Source organism: Bos taurus, chromosome 5 (genome assembly GCF_002263795.3).
Source record: "Bos taurus isolate L1 Dominette 01449 registration number 42190680 breed Hereford chromosome 5, ARS-UCD2.0, whole genome shotgun sequence".
Lineage (NCBI taxonomy): Eukaryota > Metazoa > Chordata > Mammalia > Artiodactyla > Bovidae > Bos > Bos taurus.
In genome coordinates this window covers 10228066-10251000 of record NC_037332.1, presented here as the reverse complement: position 1 = coordinate 10251000, position 22935 = coordinate 10228066, and the positions used below count along the sequence as shown (strand labels likewise).

The window sequence follows — 22935 nt, the reverse complement described above, 5'->3', positions numbered from 1 at the left end:
TTGAAACATTAAATATAATTTTATATTTGGCTCATTCCCCAAATACAGAATGCTTCAGAAATCTCTGGGATATCTCTTCTTAAACAATTTAAGTTTATAATATTCTGTACAAAACAGACAACTATCTTGAATTAGCTATTTCCTAGGACTATTCATAAAATATAAGTTTAGTAAGGCACAGTAAGGGCAGCATAGAGATTTACTTAAGGCTATACATTTCAAATCAGAAGAATAAGGGGATAATTTTGGCCCCTGGGGTTTGAAAATATCTTCCAGTTGTAATCTTTGGTCTGAATATTTACATGGTGGTTTCTTCCCATTCAAGCTCAACATCACCTATAACACAAAAACATGCCATAAGAGAGAATTGATATTAACAGTTCAAAAGATTTAAATGTTTCATGATAAAAATATAATGTACATGGAAAGGCTATTATCCTAACTTGGATTAGAGAGAAATTAAAAAATTGATATGTTTGCTAGCCAAGCTTCTAAACCATTTTCAGTAAATGGTGATTATTGAATTAATGTTCCTGTTATAGGTGGTAAACTCGTAAGTTGATATACAGTGCCTCTGTTTACCTTCCATGGCATCCAAAGAGTCCATCTTCTGAAGTGCTGAATAGTTAACAAAACAGATGAGCTGATTATTTCCTTTACTTGATAAGAGATCCAGAACGCACTGATGTAAAAAGATATACTGTGCCTAGACACCAAAGAAAGGGTGGTTAAATAAATAAATGGGGTGGGGATTTTTCTTACAAGGAGGGGCTGTACTTTTTACATTTAAAAGTAATAATGAATTCAACAAATGTTCAACAGCTAAGTTAAAGGCACAGAATTTACCAAGTATATAAATGATTTTCTATCATTTCAAACATAAGGTTTGCTGAACTCCTGTGGGGTTTTTTGTAGCTTCCAGTTGTTTTTTTTTTTTCTTAGTACTTGTTATTAAATACCCAACTGTTCATATGTTCTTTCTTGCTGTGATTATAAAAACTAAAAAAAAAATTATTTAAATTTGTTTATGTTTTTCTTTTTGGGCATGATTGAGTAATTTTTCTTATACTTTTCTTGTTAGAATGGCTTTTGGAATGTAGATACTAAATTTAGTTTCAAAAGCTGTGACTGAGCATATCTACACACCGAAGGCACGTGTAGAGTATGGTTAACAATTCTGTTACTCACCCAGCATTTGGCCTACTTAATGTCAAGGACCTGGTCTCTAAATACAAGGCAGTTGACCGTTGAGATATCCAAAGACGCGTAACATTTCGTCTAAAGTTTGGAATAGATTCAGTACCACCTGAATTCTTTAAGTGTATTCAATATAATTCAATGACCTGTTAGCATTTCTGGGTTTGGACTTTTCCAAAGGTTATTTAAGGTTGCAATCATAGTAAAGCACCCTCATTTTCACATAGGAAAGGTACCTGAATTTAAAGGAATATAACCAAATGTTTAAGATAACACACATACATACTGACAACTGATTTAAATAGAATGTCCTCTAAGTGACCATCTTAAGAAGCTATATCTATTGCTAACTATACCTCAAAACCTTTTTGGAATTACACTAGTTGAGACACTCTTCAGAAATCGCTGGTCATTATCAGGAATACCTATTTCTTTGTGGATTACAAAATGTTTCCACAGACGTCTCATTGGTGGAATGTCGGTTCTGTGAGGACAGAACTCTGTCATATTCACTGCTATATTCCCATTGCTTGTAATAGTGGCTGGAATGTGGTAGTTGCGTAATGAATGTTTGTTGACTTAGCCTCATGTAATTCTCACAGTTAGTCGATCTTTACCATTTAAGGACAGGCTTGATTTGGAGAGCATACAGAAGTCATTAGAGATCAAGTTTGTATGTAAGAGGGATGATCAAGTTACATAATTCAATTTTGGTGAGAAAGGAAGGGTTATAAGGGAATAAAAATTCTATTAAATTGCTGTTAACATTCTTCTCAAGATAATTCTAAAAGAGTATTTTAAAATATACATCACACAGTACATTTTAAAATACTATTAGCAGAAATATGTTGACATGATATAGTTTCTTTGAAAACAGCATTCATGTAAATTTATCATTTCCGTTACTTGAAAAAACACATTTGAACTTGAAGTCACATTTGATATGTTCTGACTGTCCAGATCTCATCTTCTCCACTGGAAAGAATGATGGGCGTAAACTCTGCCAGCAGGGCAGGCTGAGCTCCATGGGGCAGTGCTACATGTTCCAGGATCTCTCCAGTGGTGTGTTATTGCCAAAGAGTCAGTGAAGAATTCAGTTCCAGTTTCTACCCTAGATAGTCCTGTTACCGTAAGAATTAAGTTTTTCTGATGTTTGGTTTCCTCATCTGGGGGATCAGAAAGGCTATAAGATTGAAGGCCAGCCAGATAGATAGATGATAGATCAATTGATCAATGGATCTGGCAGCAAAAAGAAAAACTAGGCACCAAAAATAATTCTTTTTTTCTTCTTCTTCAGGAGTTTACATCAGTCAATTTTCAAGAGATCCAGAGCAGGAAAGGGATTTCATCCAGACTAACCTTATTTGAGGCAGGAATAGTATCTCAGGATATTATCTCACTGCAGAGTATTCTCTGACAAGGCTCTTTCAGACCTCTTGGGGCTGCTGTGAACTGCGGCTTGGTACACAGTGAAAGAACTCTTGGTTCTCCTTGCTTAAAGCCCTCGGGCGTCTTTTCATGGTGCTATGTTGCCGAGGTTCCCAGCTCCCCACCCCTGGCCGTGGCTACTGCAGTCTGTGCTGAGACAGCGTTCTTCACAGACGTTGGGATCATTCCCAAGTGCAATAGGAGAAAATAAGAAACCACTCTTGTGCAAGGCAATGCTAATTTGTAAGGACTGGAGCCAAGGTGTGGTCATTTCCCTTTTTTTTCCATCACAGAGAAAAGACAGTAGACAGCTTCGCTTCTGGGAACAAAGTCAGGTGAAAGACAGCTAGCTGTGCATACCATGTTTTAAGCAAGGATCTGAGAATTGTGATTTACACGGTTTACAAAGTGGAGGCTAATTATTTAGTAAACATGGATCTATCTTAATTTTATAACTTCTTACGGAAAGGGTGGAAGTGAAAGTGTTAATTGCTTAGTTGTGTCCAACTCTTTGCAACTCCATGGACTGTAGCCCACCAGGCTGCTCTGTTCATGGGATTCTCCAGTCAAGAATACTGGAGTGCGTAGCCTTTCCCTTCTCCATGGGATCTTCCTGAGCCATGGATCGAACCTGGGTCTCCCACATTGCAGGCAGACTCTTTACCATCTGAGCCACCAGGGGAAGGTTACCTATACTTTTTATGGATACTGATGAAGATGTGCCTTGTGCTCAGTTGTGTCTGACTCTTTGTGACGCCAGCCAGGCTCCTGTATCCAATACTGGAGTGGGTTGCCATCTCCTTCTCCAGGGGATCTTCCCCATCCAGGGATTGAGCCTGTGTCTCCTGCATTGCAGGCACAATCTTTACCTGCTGAGCCATCAGGGAAGATGAAGATGTATTAATCTCAAATATCCCAACTAATATTCATGACTTCTACCTATTGATTCAGTGACCTTTATCAGGATTTTAATGACCCACCACCTTTTTATGCCAAAAAGCACTTGGCACAACTATATTGTCAGACATTTACTGCATGCTGGGCATTTACTGCATGCTTGGTGCTTTCAGATACTTTCTTTTATTTAATACTGACAATAAAATTGTGTAACACAGCTATTTTATGAAAGAGAAATAGCTTAGGGAAGTTAAAGTCACAAAGCCAGAAATTAGCAGGACTGGAATCTGAACTCAATTCTCTGACTCCAAAATTCATGCTCTTTCCATTCCCCTACCCAACCTACAACAGTTTCCTCTGGCTGGTTATTCCAGCACAATGTATGAAGTTTATGTATGAAGTGTATGCTGCTGCTGCTGCTAAGTCGCTTCAGCCGTGTCCGACTCTGCACGACCCCATAGACGGAAGCCCACCACATTCCCCCGTCCCTGGGATTCTCCAGGCAAGAACACTGGAGTGGGTTGCCATTTCCTTCTCCAATGCATGAAAGTGAAAAGTGAAAGGGAAGTTGCTCAGTCGTGTCTGACTCTTCGCGACCCCATGGACTGCAGCCTACCAGGCTCCTCCATCCATGGGGTTTTCCAGGCAAGAGTACTGGAGTGGGTGCCATTGCCTTCTCTGGTATGAAGAGTATATGGAGTACTAAATTGTGTGAAATTATTCACAGGCATTCTTGAACACACTTGTTACAAAGTTTGGTTCCACGAAGCTGTACAGCAAGACAAAATCCAACTTTTATTATTTAAAGACTGAATCTACTCTCTAGAATGAAAGAAATCTCACTCATTCCCATCCTTTAACTCATCCAGGAAAGTCAACCCATCTTGATCAGTGCCCAGAACATTGCTCATCACGTACATGTGTACACCTAAGAACATGGAGGAAAATGTTAGCTATTTATCCTGTTCTCATGTTTTAATAATCACTAATAGTTGTATTGATATCGAAGCCCTTAAAAGATCCCTGGATAAGAACCCGCTACAAAATTTGTGGGGCTCACTACAAAGTGAAGATGTGAGCTTCCTTCGTCAAAACTGGGGCTTCCCTGGTGGCTCAGATGGTAAAGGATCCTCCTGCAATGCAGGAGGCCAGGGTTTGGTCCCTAAGTCAGGAAGATCCCCTGGAGAAGGGAATGGCTACCCACTGCAGTATTCTTGCCTGGAGAGTTCCAAGGACAGAGGGCCTGGTGGGCTACAGTCCATGAGGTTGCAAAGAGTTGACTAACACTTTTCCTCAAAATTAATAAAAGACTTTCAAAATAGTGACAGCAGGCATCAAATCAAGTGCAAGGTCCTTTTGAGGGTGGGGACCTATGAGTTTGAATAGATTGCATACTCATGAAACGGAGCCTGGCCACAAGTCACAGTCCATTTCTAAAGTTCTGTAAGGGAAGAGTGTTACTTCTCTCATGTGTTCCCTTTCAGCATTTAAAGGAATGCATATGGATGACAGGACCTAGCTTTACCTAGCCATTACATAATGAAAGTGGCTTTAAAAGATTCCTACAAAAAGACTCGGGGTCATAGCTATTATTTATCAGCAAAATACAAATGAATGACAAGAAAATGGCAGGACTGACATTTTTCATACCCCTAGAATAACTGTCTTATAGCCATACTATGAGGTGATTACAACAATGTAATCAGATCTCTCAGTGAGCTAGATCACTTATAAAAACTATAAATAATTTAAAATATATATTTTAAGACCACTATTGAAACAATTATTTTCTGCTAATTATATATTTTATCTTTTGAAAATACCTAATGATAACATTAGTATTAGTCACTTTCTTGTTGTTCAGTCACTCAGTCGTGGCCGACTCTTTGTGACCCCATGGACTGCAGCCCACCAGGCCTCCCTGTCCATCACCAGCTCCTGGAGCAAGTTTAAACTCATGTCCATCGAGTCAGTGATGCCATCCAACCATCTCATCCTCTGTCATCCCCTTCTCCTCCCACCATCAGTCTTTCCCAGCATCAGGGTCTTTTCTAAGGAGTCAGTTCTTCACATCAGGTAGTAAAAGTATTGGAGTTTCAGCTTCACCATCAGTCCTTCCAATGAACACCCAGGACTGATCTCCTTTAGGATGGACTGGTTGGATCTCCTTGCAGTCCAAGGGACTCTCAAGAGTCTTCTCCAACACAGTTCAAAAGCATCATTTCTTTGGCTCTCAGCCAAACTGAGAGTTTTTACAGTCCAACTCTCACATCCATCATGTGACATGACTACTGGAAAATCCATAGCTTTGACTATATGGACCTTTGTTGGCAAAGTAATGTCTTTTTTTTTTTTTCTGATTCTTTTTTAAATTTATTTTTTAATTGAAGGATAATTGCTTTACAGACTTTTGTTGTTCTTTGTCAAACTTCAACATGAATCAGCCATAGATATATATATAGCCCCTCCCTTTTGAGCCTCCCTCGCATCTTCCTCTGCATCCCACCCCTCTAGGTTTTTACAGAGCCCCTGTTTGAGTTTCCTGAGCCATACAGCAAATTCCTGTTGGCTATTTTACATATGGTAATGTATATGCTGGCTAGGTTGGTCGTAGCTTTTCTTCAAGGAGCAAGCGTTGTCTTTTAATGTCATGGCTGCAATCACCATCTGCAGTGATTTTGGAGCCCCCCCCCAAATAAGCTCTGTCACTGTTTCCAGTTTCCCCATCTATTTGCCATGAAATGATAGGACCGGATGCCATGATCTTCCTTTTCTGAATGTTGAGCTTTAAGCCAACTTTTTCACTGTCCACTTTCACTTTCATCAAGATGCTTTTTAGTTCCTCTTCACTTTCTGCCATAAGGGTGGTGTCATCTGCATATCTGAGGTTGCTGATATTTCTCCCGTGGCAGTCTTGATTCCAGCTTGTGCTTCATCCAGCCCAGCATTTCTCATGATGTACTCTGCATATAAGTTAAATAAGCAGGGCAACAATATACAGCCTTGACGTACTCCTTTTCCTATTTGGAACCTGTCTGTTGTTCCACGTCCAGTTCTAACTGTTGCTTCCTGACCTGCATATAGGTTTCTCAAGAGGCAGGTCAGGTGGTCTGGTATTCCCATCTCTTGAAGAATTTTCCACAGTTTATTGTGATCCACACAGTCAAAGGCTTTGGCATAGTCAATAAAGCAGAAATAGATGTTTTTCCAGGACTCTCTTGCTTTTTCTGTGATCCAGTGGATGTTGGCAATTTGATCTCTGGTTCCTCTGTCTTTTCTAAATCCAGCTTGAACATCTGTTAGTTCATGGTTCATGTACTGTTGAAGCCTGGCTTGGAGAATTTTGAGCATTACCTTACTAGCGTGTGAGATGAGTGCAATTGTGCGGTAGTTTGAATATTCTTTGGCATTGCCTTTCTTTGGGATTGGAATGAAGACTGACCTTTTCCAGTCCTGTGGTCACTGCTGAGTTTTCCAAATTTGCTGGCATATTGAGTGTAGCACTCTCACAGCATCATCGTTCAGGATTGGAAATAGCTCAGCTGGAATTCCATCACCTCCACTGTATTTGTTTGCAGTGATGCTTCCTAAGGCCCACTTGACTTCTCATTCCAGGATGTCTGGCTCTAGGTGAATGGTGACACCATCATTGTTATCTATCTGACTCATGAAGATCTTTTTTGTACAGTTCTGTGTATTCTTGCCACCTCTTCTTAATCTCCTTTGCTTCTGTTAGGTCCATACCATTTCTGTCCTTTACTGTGCCCGTCTTTGCATGAAATGTTCCCTTGGTATCTCTGATTTTCTTGAAGAGATGTGTAGTCTTTACCATCCCATTGTTTTTCATCTATTTCTCTGTATTGTTCTCTTTGGGAGGCTTTCTCGTCTCTCCTTGCTATGCTTTGGAACGCTCCATTCAGTTGGGTATACCTTTCCTTTTCTCCTTTGGCTTTCACTTCTATTCTCTTCTCAGCTATTTGTAAGGCCTCCTCAGACAGCCATTTTGCCTTTTTGCATTTCTTTTTCTTAGGGATGGTTTTGATCAACACCTCCTGTATAATGTTACAAACCTCCGTCCAATAGTTCTTCAGGCACTCTGTCGATCAGATCTAATCCCTTGAATCTTTGTCACTTCCACTTTATAATCATAAGGGATTTGATTTAGGTTATACCTGAATGGTCTAGTGGTTTTCCCTACTTTCTTCGATTTAAGTCTGAATTTGGCAGTATGGAGTTCATGACCTGAGCCACAGTCAGCTCCCGGTCTTATTTTTGCTGACTGTATAGAGCTTCTACATCTTTGGCTGCAAAGAATATAATAAATATGATTTTGGTATTGACCATCTGGTGATGTCCATGTATAGAGTAGTCTCTTGTGTTGTTGGAAGAGGGTGTTTGCTATGACCAGTGTGTTCTCTTAGCAAAACTATGTTAGCCTTTGCGTTGCTTCATTTTTTACACCATGCCAAACTTGCCTATTACTCCAGGTATCCCTTGACTTCCCACTTTGGCATTCCAGTCCTCAGTCATATGCAGCTCTTTCAACCCCACTGAACATAGCCTGCCAGGCTTCTCTGTCCGTAGAATTCCCCAGGCAAGAATATCAGAGTGGGTAGCCATTTCTTTCTCCAGGGGATCTTCCCAACCCAGGGATCGAGCCCAGGTCTCCTGCATTGCAGACAGATTATGGACTGAGCCATGCCATCACTATTAGCAAAGTTGTCAAAATTTCTTATTTGACCTTTAACTCATGGTTTTCAATTTATTTGTGTATACTTTATAATATACATAATGGCTCAAACTACATTTTTAAAATATATATGGGGAACACATGTATACCTGTGGCGGATTCATTTCTATATTTGGCAAAACTAATACAATATTGTAAAGTTTAAAAATAAAATAAAATTAAAAAATATATATATATGTATTTTTATGTGTGCATTTTGATATTTGGCAAAACTAATACAATTATGTAAAGTTTAAAAATAAAATTAGAAAAAAAAGAAAAAAGAAAAAAATAAAATAAAATTTAAAAATATATATATATGTATTTTTATGTGTGTACGTGTATGTCGCTCAGTCACATCTAACTTTTTGCCACCTCCACAGACTATAGTCTCCCAGGCTCCCTTGTCTATGGGATTTCCCAGGCAAGAATACTGGAGTGGGTTGCTATTTCCTTTTTCAGGGAATCTTCCCCACCCAGGGATCGAACCTAGGTCTTCTACATTGTAGACAGATTCTTTACCATCTGAGCCACCAGAGAAGCCCAGGAATTGAATGCTTAAACTTTTCTCCTCAAAGGGATGTACATTTTGAAAAGTTTGGTTGTCTCTGGTCTAGGGCCATATCTTCCTAAGAGCATTAATGTTCCATGACTTGGCGTTACATGTTTTGGGGTCAAAAGGGTTCAAGGAGGCCATAGTCATATAAGTTCGGGAAATGTTGTTCACAAGGGCTCTGTATTTATAAATGTCAACGCACATTAGCATAGAGGCTGTAAGAAATTTTCTCAAACTTATTTTAGCAAAGAGCTGGTTTTCTCCCACCTCAAACGGCTATATAGCCACTTATGTTTTCTAGTTGGTACCCTAGAAAATATCATTATAGAAGATCTGCATATTTACTATGAGAAAAATCTGTATAGTATAAAAATATCAATCCAAAGATATGAGAAGAACATCTTAGTATAATTAGACAGAATGGGGTGTGAATTTTGGCTCTGACACTTATAACCTTTGAATATCATTTAAATTTTTGGAACATCTGCTTCCCTATCTGTAAAGAAGAGCTGGTAATACCCAGCCTATTGATTAGTTTCATTGGACCTGCTTTACAAATAATTAAATGAGATAATACATGAAAATGATCTAGTATAGTACCTCCTACTAGACACTCAGCAGAGGAGCCTCAGTTTCATTACCATTATACTATACATTTCTTTTATGACCGAAATCTAGATTTTAAAAATACTTTTGCTTCCAAACCAAAACAACCAAACAAAGACTCCCAGATAGTTGATGATATTCTGTAACAAACATTATTAGTACTGATATACAAAAGGGATAAATACGGACAAGTGAAATACATAGACCAACATCATAGTTAATATTTTAAACTTTTCCCAATTACAGCTTCTAGCATGTTTACGAAAGAAATTAATCTGGTTCATTTTCTGTGCTTCCCAAACACTAAAGACAAATCTCTCTTAGGAATTATTTTCTACATGCCTATCAGCATAAACAAGTTAGATTGAGTCGTCAGTAACGGTGCTGAAGGATGACTGGGACATACGGGTCAGTTCTCCTATGATCTCCATCAGCTGCCAGCCCCAAGCCCTTGCCCCAACCCCAGAGGTTTATAACATAATAAAAGAGTGTCTGCTTTGTAGCCATGCTATGCTATGCTATGCTAAGTCACTTCAGTCGTGTCCGACTCTGTGTGACCCCATAGACGGCAGCCCACCAGGCTCCCCTATCCCTGGGATTCTCCAGGCAAGAACACTGGAGTGGGTTGCCATTTCCTTCTCCAATGCATGAAAGTGGAAAGGGAAAGTGAAGTCGCTTAGTCGTGTCTGACTCTTAGCGACCCCATGGACTGCAGCCTACCAGGCTCCTCTGTCCATGGGACTGGTGCCACTAAGGTCCTCCCAGGAGAAATTCTCGAGCTGACTCTGCTTGCAGTTTTAGATCGTCTTACCAGGTTTTGTACCATACACATTCTTTCACTTCTTAGTTCAGCTACTAATCCATATATATCCACAAAATCGTGATCATTTATATGTTGTGTTAAGTGGTCCAGAGCAATAAAAACTCCAGTTCTTCCAACTCCAGCACTGTAGGAAGAGTGAAATTACATGCAAATTATTCAGCAAAAAGGTTGTTCATGTGGATGGTGATGAAGAAGATAAACTATGGTAGCAATAAATTACATATAGTTTCTTTTCTTATTTGGAAGTGGATTTTCTTTGGAGTTTCTTTGTACATATATTGTTCCCAAGACTGTTTAGAAGGAGTAAGATGATTATCTTTAACACGCTATCAAATATTGGAGTTTTTTTTTTTAAACCAGTTGAACTTTTCCTCTTCTTTCATAACGTTTTAAGAGGTGTAGTTGGAGAAGTACGGGAAATATTTTTAAAAATCACTGAAAAGTCTTAACACCAGAAACTTTGAATATATTTTTGGTTACAAGTAGGGATGCTAAACATAGAAAATGTCAACTATTTAGCCCAGATAGCACTTCTTCTACATCATATTGATAAATAGACTCTTGTGTGTTCTTATTCACTTTCCCTAGAATTTCCTTTTCCTTCCATAGATAATGACATTGGAAAGTGGTTTCCTTTTAAGAATTTAGTTTAATACTGAAGGACAGTATGTGCTCCATATAAACTGTTAATTGATAAACCTGACAAGATTTATTCAGAAATTCCAATTAGAAAGACAAGACTCCTGTGTACTTAAATGGTTAATATAGGAAGTAAATGTGGAAAAAAGGGCATTTGAAAGGTCACCTAGTCTTACAAATGTCACTTTGAAAAATACGAAACAATACAGAAACTACTTCTGTAGGTTAAGAATAGTTGTCTGTGTACAGTGCCTATAAGTCAACCTAAGAAATAGCATCACAACATAACTCTGAACACGATAACACATAATATGCCCCAGCAGAGTAATCAGTCATTACATTGTTCAGTATACTTTGAGTGTCAGACACTGCCCTAGGCATCTGGGGTACAGGAGCGAACCACACAGAGTCTCCAATACTTATGGAGTTTAGATTCTAGAGGAGGGATGATGGGAATCCACACAAAAGAGAAACATGCATAAGGTATGCCCAGTGGCGATAAGTGCTGTGTGTATGTGCTCAGTCACGTCCGACTCTTAGGAGCTCCATGGACTGTAGCCTGCCAGGCTCCTCTGGCCATGAAATTTTCCAAGCAAGAATATTGGAATGGGTTGCCATTTCATAATCCAGGGGATATTCCCAACCCAGAGATCGAACCTGCATCTCTTGCATCTCCTGCATTGGCAGGCAGATCCTTAACCACTTGTGTCACATGGGATATGCCCAATAAGTGCTATGGTGAGAGATAAAAATTAAGGAGATAAAAGGTGATAAGGTAGGACAGGGTCATCAGAGAAAGATTCTCTGACAATGAAACTTCAGTGGGGTTAGAAGTGCACCATGTTGGTACATGGGAGAGGAGCATTGTGGCCAGAAGGTGAGGGAAGAGAACAGATCCGAGTGGGAGGGTGTTCTGCATGTTCAAAGAAAAGCAAGGAGACCAGGGTGGGGCGAGTGTGTGGAGAGGTGATGGGGCACAGGGATCAGAGTATTTGCTATTGGAATGGATGTAGCATGTGAGAGGAAGTAGAGAGTCGAGGATGAGTGTTGGGTTTCTGGGCCAAGCAGAATGGACTGCTGTTGACCAAGATGGGATGAGAAGGAGTGAGTTTGGAGATGGGCCCAAGCATTCTGTTTTGGACACATTTTTAGAATATTGTGGTCATTTATTAATAGGTTGTCATGTTGAACTGGAAGCTAAAAGTATAGGTCAAAAGCTAAGGTGAGAAGTTGGGGTTGGACATGATCATTTAGGAGAAAGTTTTGAAATGATACTTAAAGATTATTAATATAAGCATACTTTTTCCTGCATGTTTAAGTCACAAAGGATGAGGCTACACTTTTTGAGTCTAAAAGAGAGAAGGTCCTTTACTTTTCTAGTGAATTTTTAAATCCACGATTATAATCCAGTGGCAGTGTATATGTAAAATAGGAAGACATTACAGGCAGCTTACTATCCACTTTAATCATCAGTAATGCCAATTTAAAATCAAACACCAATACAGTATACTAACGCATATATATGGAATTTAGAAAGATGGTAACAATAACCCTGTGAACGAGACAGCAAAAGAGACAGTGATGTATAGAACAGTCTTATGGACTCTGTGGGAGAGGGAGAGGGTGGGAAGATTTGGGAGAATGGCATTGAAACACGTAAAATATCATGTATGAAACAAGATGCCAGTCCAGGTTCGATGCACGATACTGGACGCTTGGGGCTAGTGCATGGGACGACCCAGAGGGATGGTGTGGGGAGGGAGGAGGGAGGAGGGTTCAGGATGGGGAACACATGTACACCTGTGGTGGGTTCATTTTGATATTTGGCAAAACTAATACAATTATGTAAAGTTTAAAAATTAAATAAAATTAAAAAAAAAATCAATCACTGACTTTAAAAGCAAAATGTTACTGTATTTATACTATATACCAGTCTGTTAAAATTTTTCTGTGTATGGAGAGTATATGGAATTGGGAAGGTAAGAATGAGGCTTTTACTTTTAATTTTATTTGTTTTTAAATGTGAAAAGATATCTCATAATGTATTTTATGTATTACTCTTACTTAAAAAATCTAAAATATTCCTGGAAAAGAAAATGTAGACTCATTTAAATTATGTGTTGAGTTTCTTCATCTAAATAAAGTTTAAAAACTGGATGGATTAATATTTTCCTAAATATTAACTACATTAATTATAGTATATCCCCATTAGAATATTTATCCATCAATTGATTTTGGAGTTACTATAAGTAATAATTACTTTATTAATGTGGTTGAAATCATTACTTAGATGTTTATTGTAGCAAAAGATACATGACAAAATTTACCATTTTAACTGTTTTTAAATGCACAGTTTAGTGGCATTAAGCACATTGCAACCATTACCAATATCTGTTTCTACACTATTTTCATAATCCCAAACAGAATCTCTATACCCATTAAACAGTAACTCTCAATTTCTCTAAGTCCCTGGAAACCACTTTCTGTCTGTATGAATTTACCCCTTTTTTAGGTACCTCATGTAAGCAGAATCAGTACTATCACCCACTTTTTCTCTCATTTGCAAACTACAACTGTTGGAAGAGACTCATGCTGAGATTAATTTAGATAACATGTTAGAAAGCATAAATCATCAGTATGTCCAGAATTCTGAATTCTAAACAATTGTGAGCTTTATTAATTTTTGAGGGGGACTACTGGTGTTTCAGTGGTATAAAATACCAATGAAAATAAAAGTGAAAACCTTAATTTATTATATTTATCATGTTCAAAGAGCTAGGTCAAAGAAAGATATTTGAATAGTTTGCAAAAGTTTGGAATCATGCTTGGGTTGGTCACTTAATTTGATCTTTACTTTAAAGTTCATTTTCTTTATTCTTTGTAACTCAAATCTCAGAAGTTGTTTTTACAAAAAAGTTTAAGTTATTATAGTAGACTAATCTCAATTGAAATAATGAAGGATCAAGAGTTTATTCATAAAACTCAAAAGATTCTACACTCCTAGACTCATTCACATCAGTAGTGGGCTACAGTTTTTTATATATTTTAAGGATTTTGAGAGGTATAATCCAGTAAAGATGTCATAAAAATTCTTAAACCAGGATATATATTTTGTCTTCCTTTTAGCCACAGTCATTACTCATTTGATCTCTGCATCTAACCTTTTATAAAACTACATCTTGATTTGTTATAGCCAGTAAAATATCTTACAACTAAAAGCTGGATTGAATCTCCATTAATATTCTACTAGAAAATCAATAGTGTCATGATAACATAAAGGTCACGTTGGGTTTAAATCCCGTTTCGAGTATTTCATAAAAGGTTCTGAAAACCTTTCTTACCTGCAGTGAACAATCATGGGTGTGGTATCATGTGCCCTGCTTGCTCGAACCAGCTTCACAAAGTGGACTAGAGGGGCGCTGTTCTCAGGAACCCCGTGTTCAGGCCACGCAGTAAAGTTGCACTGTCGAATGGTCATGCAATCCCCGTGCTAGACAGAATGACATATTAAACAAACATGATGAAGTTATTTAAGTATCACAGCGAAGTCTGAATGTAGCTGACTCCCCGGGTTTTCAAGATGATAGTTTACAAAACAAAGAAACTGTGGTTTCTTGATTTCCTATAAGAGAAGTCTTCTGCTATTGCTACACTACAGAAAATTACCTTTCAGTATGAATGCAAACGATGAACATGATTGTTTCAAATCTTTCAAACAGATGATTATGCAGGGTATTTATATTCAATGTAGTGTAACGTGTTGTAACACCAGAATAGTAGATTTTGAACAGTTTTGACCTAACAACTTAAATAAACACACTCACAAATTATTCATAACACTGGTATTGGGTATCTGATAATATTAGAAAGTATAAAGGTCCTTATATCATTTTCTATGTGTATAGGTATTTACATAATAAAGGTGGGATCTCTATGTTATTGATTCTGTATACGTTCTGGATTAAATAGAAAATCCAACCATTAAGATACAGATAGAGACACGTGATTTCAGAAATTCCTGTTTTAAATAAAATTTTACAGTTTCTTCATAAAATAAGATAAACCTAGTGATCTAGTTGTTTCCTCCTGTTGCCTTCCTTGTTTAATATAAACTTTAAGGAATTTGGAATTAAACATAATGACATAGATATTGAAGGCAAATGCCAATTCAAAACTTCTCTTTTGAAGATAATAGAAAAGCATTACTGAATATACAGAAATATGTCTAGAAATTAATTTTACTTTAGACATTTAGATCATTCATATTTTTTATCATGTTTGACTTCCCCTCCTCCTTTTTTTTTTACCCTTTCAATTTTCAGATCTCTGATGGTCCAGTCTATTTGAACATCCTCCATTAGTTTTGTAATCACTATATCTCCAAAGACAGTAACTGGTTTGTTGTCCTCTGGCCAATATTGATGACATCTGATCTGCAGTCAAGAGAAAATTCACCAGTTACAAGAACCATTATATATATATATATATATATATATATATATATATATATATATATAGTTCAAAGTTATTGCTACTAAGGTACAATTGCCTTATACATGCCCCAGTCATTGATATGTCAGAGTATTAGCTAAAATCGTCACACATGTGACGACACTTCAGTTGTGTCTGACTCTCTGCAGCACTATGGACTGTAGGCCACCAGGCTCCTCTATCCAAGGGATTCTCCAGGCAAGAATACTGGAGTGGGTTGCCATGCCCAGGGGATCTTCCTGGTCCAGGGATTGGACTCTCATTTCTTGCATCTCCTGCTTTAGGAGGCATGTTCTTTACCATTAGGGCTACCTGGGAAACCCAACATCACACATAAATTAACACAAACATAAAGTAAAGGTTTTGTGAAGAGCTTTTCAAATAACTTACCCGTCCTTTTTCAAAACACTGTGTTAGCATTACTAATGTTTTTGCTCTGGTTTCCCACACCATTCTCCAAAAGTCCCCAACTGTTCCTGGTAATGGACCTTGAGTAGCAATAAATTCATTTGGACATAAGTAGCCCTAGAATGATATAATTACAACATTGCATCAATATTTACATATATATATATATATTTTTTAACTTTTGAGATATGAAAAACATACTAGTTGTAAGATTACCTAATATTCTAAAATACTGCATATTTTTGAATGCTAAAAGATACTCAAAATTTCCAACATTAATTTAAACCTCATAATGTAAGTATACAACTAGCTGTTCTATCCCTGCAAGAAAGTATCTACATAAATGATGGTATTAGTAATTATTCTCCAGAGCTTAAAACCAAGAATAATGTGGAGATAGTAAGAAGATTCATTTAACTATTGTAGGACCTGAGACTTGTCTCCACCCTGTTATGACAGCTCTTGTACATTTTATCAAGTCGTTCTAAAACTCGGTCTATTCACCTGGAATGTAAGCATGCCACGTGAGTAGCATCTATGGATTTTTCTTAAAGTTTATGTGTAAATTTTTAAAAAGTGATGGAATTACATCTATTTCAAACATCAAAATATTTTGAAGAATGAGGTTTAAGGGTGAATTTTATTTTTAAATTGAATTGTCTCAGTAGCCAGAGAATATAGTATTATACAGAATAGTATACATTTTAAAGTTCAAGTGGTCCTAAAATCTAATCCAACCAGTTTGTTTTACTTTAAAGAATGATGAGCTACTTCAGGTGATTTTTCCCAAATCACAGTGCTAGTCAGTGACAGTTTCTGGAACAAAACCTTCAGTCTGCGGAAAACAAACAAAAAAAACTATGTGCTAAAGCATTTCTGTGTTTCTAGTCTAAGTTGAAATACTTGAGTATGTAATTTACATTGTAAAGGGTTTTTTATTTTTTAGTTTAAATAGTACTGTACAATCAGTGTAGAATGTTAGGAAAATTCAGAAGTATGTATTAAAAAATATGGACTTTCTCTGTAATCTCACTATCCAGAGTGAAGCACCATTAATATTTTAATTTCTTTACAGCTTTTAAAATGCACACTCCTCCATTCAAATAATATTTATGAGTGCTTACTGTGTGCCAGGCACTAGTCTAGGAACTGAGGATTCATCATTGACGAAAATTCCTACCCTGATTTGTCTTATATACCAGTTATGGGAAATAGACATTAAATCTGTTAACAGGTCTATTAAATGAGTGATTTACATAGCTTTTTTAAAGTGATAAATGCTATGAGAGAGAATTTCAGAAAACAGGGTGTTCAGAAAAGGCTCATTGGTGAAATCTGAGGAAAGACTTGAACCAGAAAGAGGTAAGCCCTTCAAGATTTGGAGAAAAAGTGTTCCAGGTAGCAAGTCAGGTGTGTGTCTGGAGTGTTATAGGAACTGCAAATGGGGACGGTAGTAGAAGGTGACATTGGAGAGAACAAGAGACGGGAGGGAGCAGTGCTTTAGGCCCTGGGGCAGGTAGTTTTAAGAGTTTGGTTTTTACTCTGGGTGATACAGAAAGCCATTGAAAGATTCTGAACATATATAGAGTGTGTTTAATAGTTCCACTCTAGTTTCTATACAGCAAGCTGATAGTGGTATAAAAATGGAAAGGAGGGAGAGTAGTTGGAATATTGCAACAATCCAACCAAGGAATGCAGTTTGGGTGATAGGAGTGGGTATTGTGAGAAGTAACAAAATCTGGTGTATTTTGAAGACAGAGCCAAGAGAATTTGCTTATGGATTAGATACTGGGTATAAGAAAGATAGGAGTCAGTAATGATTCCAAATAAAGATGGGGAAAAAAAAAAACTTCAGTATGAGCATACTTTAAAAAATTTGTTTAATTAAAATTTAGTTGATTTACAGTGTTGTGTTTCTGGTGTAAAGCAAAGTGATTCAGTTATACATGTATAATATATATTCTTTTTTGTTACAGTTTATTGCAGTTTATGGAAAATCATTCCCTGTGCTATGCAGTAGAGTATGTTGTTTTATATATATAGTACATTGTATCTGCTAATCTCAAAGCCCTAATTTATCCCTCCCCACCCACTTTCCCCTTAGATAACCGTAAATTTGTTTTCTATGTCTGTGGGTCTATTTCTGTTTTATAACTAAGTTCATTTGTATCATATTTTAAGTTACACATATAAGTAATATCACATGGTATTTCTCTTTCTGAGAAATTCTACTTAGTGTGACAATATCTAGGTCCATCCATGTTGCTGCAAATATCATATTTCATTCTTTTTTATGGCCAATATTCTGTGTGTACTTATATATACACACATATATACCATATATGTGATATATAAATACACACTCATCACATCTCCTTTATCCATTCCTCGACCAGTGGACAGTGAACACTGGGGTGCATTTATCCTTTCAAATTCGAGTTTTCTCCAGATACATGCTTAGGAGTGGGATTTCTGGATCATTTTGTAACTCTAATTTAACTCTAGTCTTAAGGAGGCTCCATACTGTTTTCCATACTGGCTGTACTAATTTACATTCCCACCGACAGTGTAGGCAGGTAGGTTCCTTTTTCCCCACACCTAGCATAAGCGGACTTAAAAGGAAAATCAAGAATTCACAATGGACATATTAAACTTGAAATCCTATTTGGATATTCAAGTGGGTACATCATCATGGCAATTGGGTATATGAGTTTGGAGTTCAGAAAGAAGTCCAAATAGAAACATAATTTTACTGGATGCTTGGGGCTAGTGCACTGGGACGACCCAGAGGGATGGTATGGGGAGGGAGGAGGGAGGAGGGTTCAGGATGGGGAGCACATGTATACCTGTGATGGATTCATTTTGATATTTGGCAAAACTAATACAATTATGTAAAGTTTAAAAATTAAATAAAATTAAAAAAAAATTAAAGTAGTCAGCGAATAGATCTTACTTAAAAATCACAAGAATGGTTGAGATCATCAAGGAAATGAGTTTGAAAAGAAGCAGCAAATTCAAGGAATGGGCTCTAGATAATTTCAGTGTTTGGTAGTCAAGGAGATAAGAGAGAACCAGAGAGACTGAGATGAAAGAGTCAAAGCTGTAGATGGAAAATCAAGGGAATGTTGTCCTAAAAGCCGAATGAAGAAAGTGTCTTAAGGGTGAGGACAATTAAGTGTAATTTATCAATTTATAAAATATGTCTCCTAGTCATTTGCATTTCCCTGTTTCAGGGATCCGACATCCTTTGGTACTATAATCTATCAGCGTAGATCAGATTTGATGTTTCTGATATGATTATGGCTCATATGCATCATAGCCTTTAATCTTCAGTCTAACTATAGTAAAAGCTATGCTCAAATTGAAGTAATTTCAGGCATCTTAGGTTGACAGGGGAGATAATTTGGGTTAGCAGGTTGGAGTCTTCCTCTTGTCTCATTCCATAATGTTCTTGTTCGCTCTCTTGAAAACATTTCTAAACTCACTTGTACAACTATTGGCTATTTACAAGGATGCAGTACTTATTTTCCTCTCTACCTCTCTCCCACGATCCATCCTTAATCAAATCAAAAATTCCAGCTTCTCGTTGACTCCTAGCTTTAGGAGTATAATTCCCAAGAACAGCCAAGGCCAGAGAGGTAAACAAATAGTAATCTAATTACAGATCCTGGCCTGGTGTTTCCTAGTTTCAAAGCACATACTTCAGACCACCTACTGGTATTCCCTTTTCCCTTCTCAGATTTCATTTCTTCCCCCCATCTAAACACTACTTATCTTGCTTTCTTCTCTCGCTCTATAGTTCTTCTCCCTTTTTCTTCTAGCATCCAAAGAAATAGGAATCTAGAATCCATTTGTAGATGGCCTCTATCTTTGGCTTCTGGAGCAAGTGTTCATGAACTTTCACATGGAGGTGCCATGGAAGAAAACCGGGGAGTGGGGAGAAGCTGCGGTGTCCTTCACTCTGAGAAGTCTTTACTGTTTGTGAAGTGAAGACTGCCTAACCTTGGGGATGGAAAAGTGAGAGGCCACTACAGTATTATGAGTTTATTTCCAACTTCTCCCGACATCCCAGACAAAGGAGATTGCCCTGAAAGTAAAAGCAATAAGCATACTGCCCACTTTAATACTGAAAGTGAAAGTGAAGTCGCTCACTCGTGTCCGACTCTTAGCGACCCCATGGACTACAGCCCACCAGGCCCTCCGTCCATGGGATTTTCCAGGCAAGAGTACTGGAGTTGGGTGCCATTGCCTTCTCCGTTAACAGCGGCTAGGCATATTATATTTACTTGGAGCTGGTATACTTGGTGACAGCCTTAGTGCCCTCGGACACGGCGTGCTTGGCCAGCTCCCCAAGTGGCAGCAAGCGCACGGCGGTCTGGATCTCCCTGGAACTTGCCTTAATGTAAAGTGCTTTCCATCCGCACCTGCTTACTATGCAGCTCAGTAAGGATGATGCATATCATTACATGTGGGTCATGGTGACTTTGTTGTAAGGTTTATTACATTACAACATCACTTGACCACAGAAGAATGTGTATATTCTGTATATATTCAGGCTTAGTTTATTGTTCATTCTGCAGTATCTTCCTATTATGATTGTCTCCCGATAACTGGTAATATTTAGAGGGAACACTGGGACTTCATTAATATTCCTTTGTTTATGTAGAGGGAACACTGGGGGTTCATTAATATTCCTTTGTTTATGTAATCTGTGTGGTTCAGTTATACCTCCTAAAACTGTCTGGTTGCCTTCCTAATCATGTTCATATCCTATACTGTCATCCCATAGCTAGATGAACCTTTTACGCTATGAAGTATTCATTTGTGTCTACTTAATTGGTAGATAAGAGTCGAACCAAAAAGCCTCTTGATGAAAGCGAAAGAGGAGAGTGAAAAAGTTGGCTTAAAGCTAAACATTCAGAAAACTAAGATCATGGCATCTGATCCCATCACTTCATGGGAAATAGGTGGGGAAACAGTGTCAGACTTTATTTTTTGGGCTCCAAAATCACTGCAGATGGTGACTGCAGCCATGAAATTAAAAGACACTTACTCCTTGGAAGGAAAGTTATGACCAACCTAGATAGCATATTAAAAAGCAGAGACAGTACTTTGCTGGCAAAGGTCCGTCTAGTCAAGGCTATGGTTTTTCCTGTGGTCATGTATGGATGTGAGAGTTGGACTGTGAAGAAAGCTGAGCGCTGAAGAATTGATGCTTTTGAACTGTGGTGTTGGAGAAGACTCTTGAGAGTCCTTGGACTGCAAAAAGATCCAACCAGTCCATTCTGAAGGAGATCAGCCCTGGGATTTCTTTGGAAGGAATGATGCTAAAGTTGAAACTCCAGTACTTTGGCCACCTCATGCGAAGAGTTGACTCATTGGAAAAGACTCTGATGCTGGGAGGGATTGGGGGCAGGAGGAGAAGGGGACGACAGAGGATGAGATGGCTGGATGGCATCACTGACTCTATGGACATGAGTTTGAGTGAACTCCGGGAGTTGGTGATGGACAGGGAGGCCTGGCGTGCTGCGATTCATGGGGTCGCAAAGAGTCGGACATGACTGAGCGACTGAAGTGAACTGACAATTGTCATTTTGGAGTAATTACTAACCAAAGTAAAATTTGGAATGAATGAATTCTTTTCCCTCTTAACAGAGGCTTGTGGGGAGTGGGACACAGGACAGGTTATGTTTGATGTTGGGGAAAGGATGGAGCAATACAGAAGCAGAGCCCCAGTGGGACCAAATAAAATGGCAGGCCTAGGTGAGAAGATGATGAATAAGAAAAAAATTTTTTTAAATGGGAGTATGGGCAGTATAGGAAAGCTTCAGGTATCTGTAGAATCATAATGAGAACCATAGTTAACCTTGCTACCTATTAGAATTGAAGTAGGTACTTCACCACCACTCAAGATTTAAGAGTACACATCTTGTTTTTAAAAAAACTGTATCTGCTTGCTTCGGCAGCACATATACTATAAGCAAACACATACACTAAACTTGGAAAGATACAGAGAAGATTAGCATGGGTGCTGCACAGGAATGACAGGCAAATTCATGAAGTGATCCATATTTATATTTGATCAAATTATGCATACAGTTCTTTCTAGAAGAGGTGGCTTATTAACAGTGAAGAAGATTGCTATATTACAGTTATAAGAATAGCGTTAGGTATTTTAGGTTTTCTTTTTTTTGTTTTTTTTTTTTAAATTTTATTTTATTTTTAAACTTTACAATATTGTATTAGTTTTGCCAAATATCGAAATGAATCCGCCACAGGTATACATGTGTTCCCCATCCTGAACCCTCCTCCCTCCTCCCTCCCCATACCATCCCTCTGGGTCATCCCAGTGCACCAGCCCCAAGCATCCAGTATCATGCATCGAACCTAGACTGGCAACTCGTTTCATACATGATATTATACATGTTTCAATGCCATTCTCCCAAATCTTCCCACCCTCTCCCTCTCCAACAGAGTCCATAAGACTGTTCTATACATCAGTGTCTCTTTTGCTGTCTCGTACATGGGGTTATTGTTACCATCTTTCTAAATTCCATATATATGCGTTAGTATACTGTATTGGTGTTTTTCTTTCTGGCTTACTTCACTCTGTATAATAGGCTCCAGTTTCATCCACCTCATTAGAACTGATTCAAATGTATTCTTTTTAATGGCTGAGTAATACTCCATTGTGTATATGTACCACAGCTTGCTTATCCATTCATCTGCTGATGGACATCTAGGTTGCTTCTATGTCCTGGCTATTATAAACAGTGCTGCGATGAACATTGGGGTACACGTGTCTGTTTCCCTTCTGGTTTCCTCAGTGTGTATGTCCAGCAGTGGGATTGCTGGATCATAAGGCAGTTCTATTTCCAATTTTTTAAGGAATCTCCACACTGTTCTCCATAGTGGCTGTACTAGTTTGCATTCCCACCAACAGTGTAAGAGGATTCCCTTTTCTCCACACCCTCTCCAGCATTTATTGCTTGTAGACTTTTGGATCGCAGCCATTCTGACTGGCGTGAAATGGTACCTCATAGTGGTTTTTGATTTGCATTTCTCTGATAATGAGTGATGTTGAGCATCTTTTCATGTGTTTGTTAGCCATCTGTATGTCTTCTTTGGAGAAATGTCTATTTAGTTCTTTGGCCCATTTTT

The 22935-nt window shown here is 38.1% G+C and overlaps 1 protein-coding gene and 1 non-coding gene across 3 annotated transcripts in view; one reads left to right on the top strand and one right to left on the bottom strand.

The window, feature by feature from the left end:
* PTPRQ (protein tyrosine phosphatase receptor type Q) overlaps window positions 1–22935 on the bottom strand; it is a 231550-nt gene continuing 208615 nt past the window's right edge. The window contains exons 39-44 of one of the 2 annotated variants that reach the window (XM_059886458.1): window positions 15757–15891; window positions 15183–15308; window positions 14217–14365; window positions 10225–10360; window positions 583–706; window positions 1–336 (exon numbers count right to left, since the gene is read on the bottom strand). In XM_059886458.1, coding sequence (XP_059742441.1) covers window positions 299–336; window positions 583–706; window positions 10225–10360; window positions 14217–14365; window positions 15183–15308; window positions 15757–15891 — 708 coding nt within the window. In that variant the 3' untranslated portion in view covers window positions 1–298. The remainder of the gene's footprint in view (window positions 337–582; window positions 707–10224; window positions 10361–14216; window positions 14366–15182; window positions 15309–15756; window positions 15892–22935) is intronic. The other variant, NM_001192555.2, reaches the window with a different exon arrangement.
* On the top strand, window positions 21746–21850 carry LOC112446841 (U6 spliceosomal RNA). The gene has a single exon (XR_003034932.1). It is a non-coding gene; the product is annotated as a U6 spliceosomal RNA (small nuclear RNA).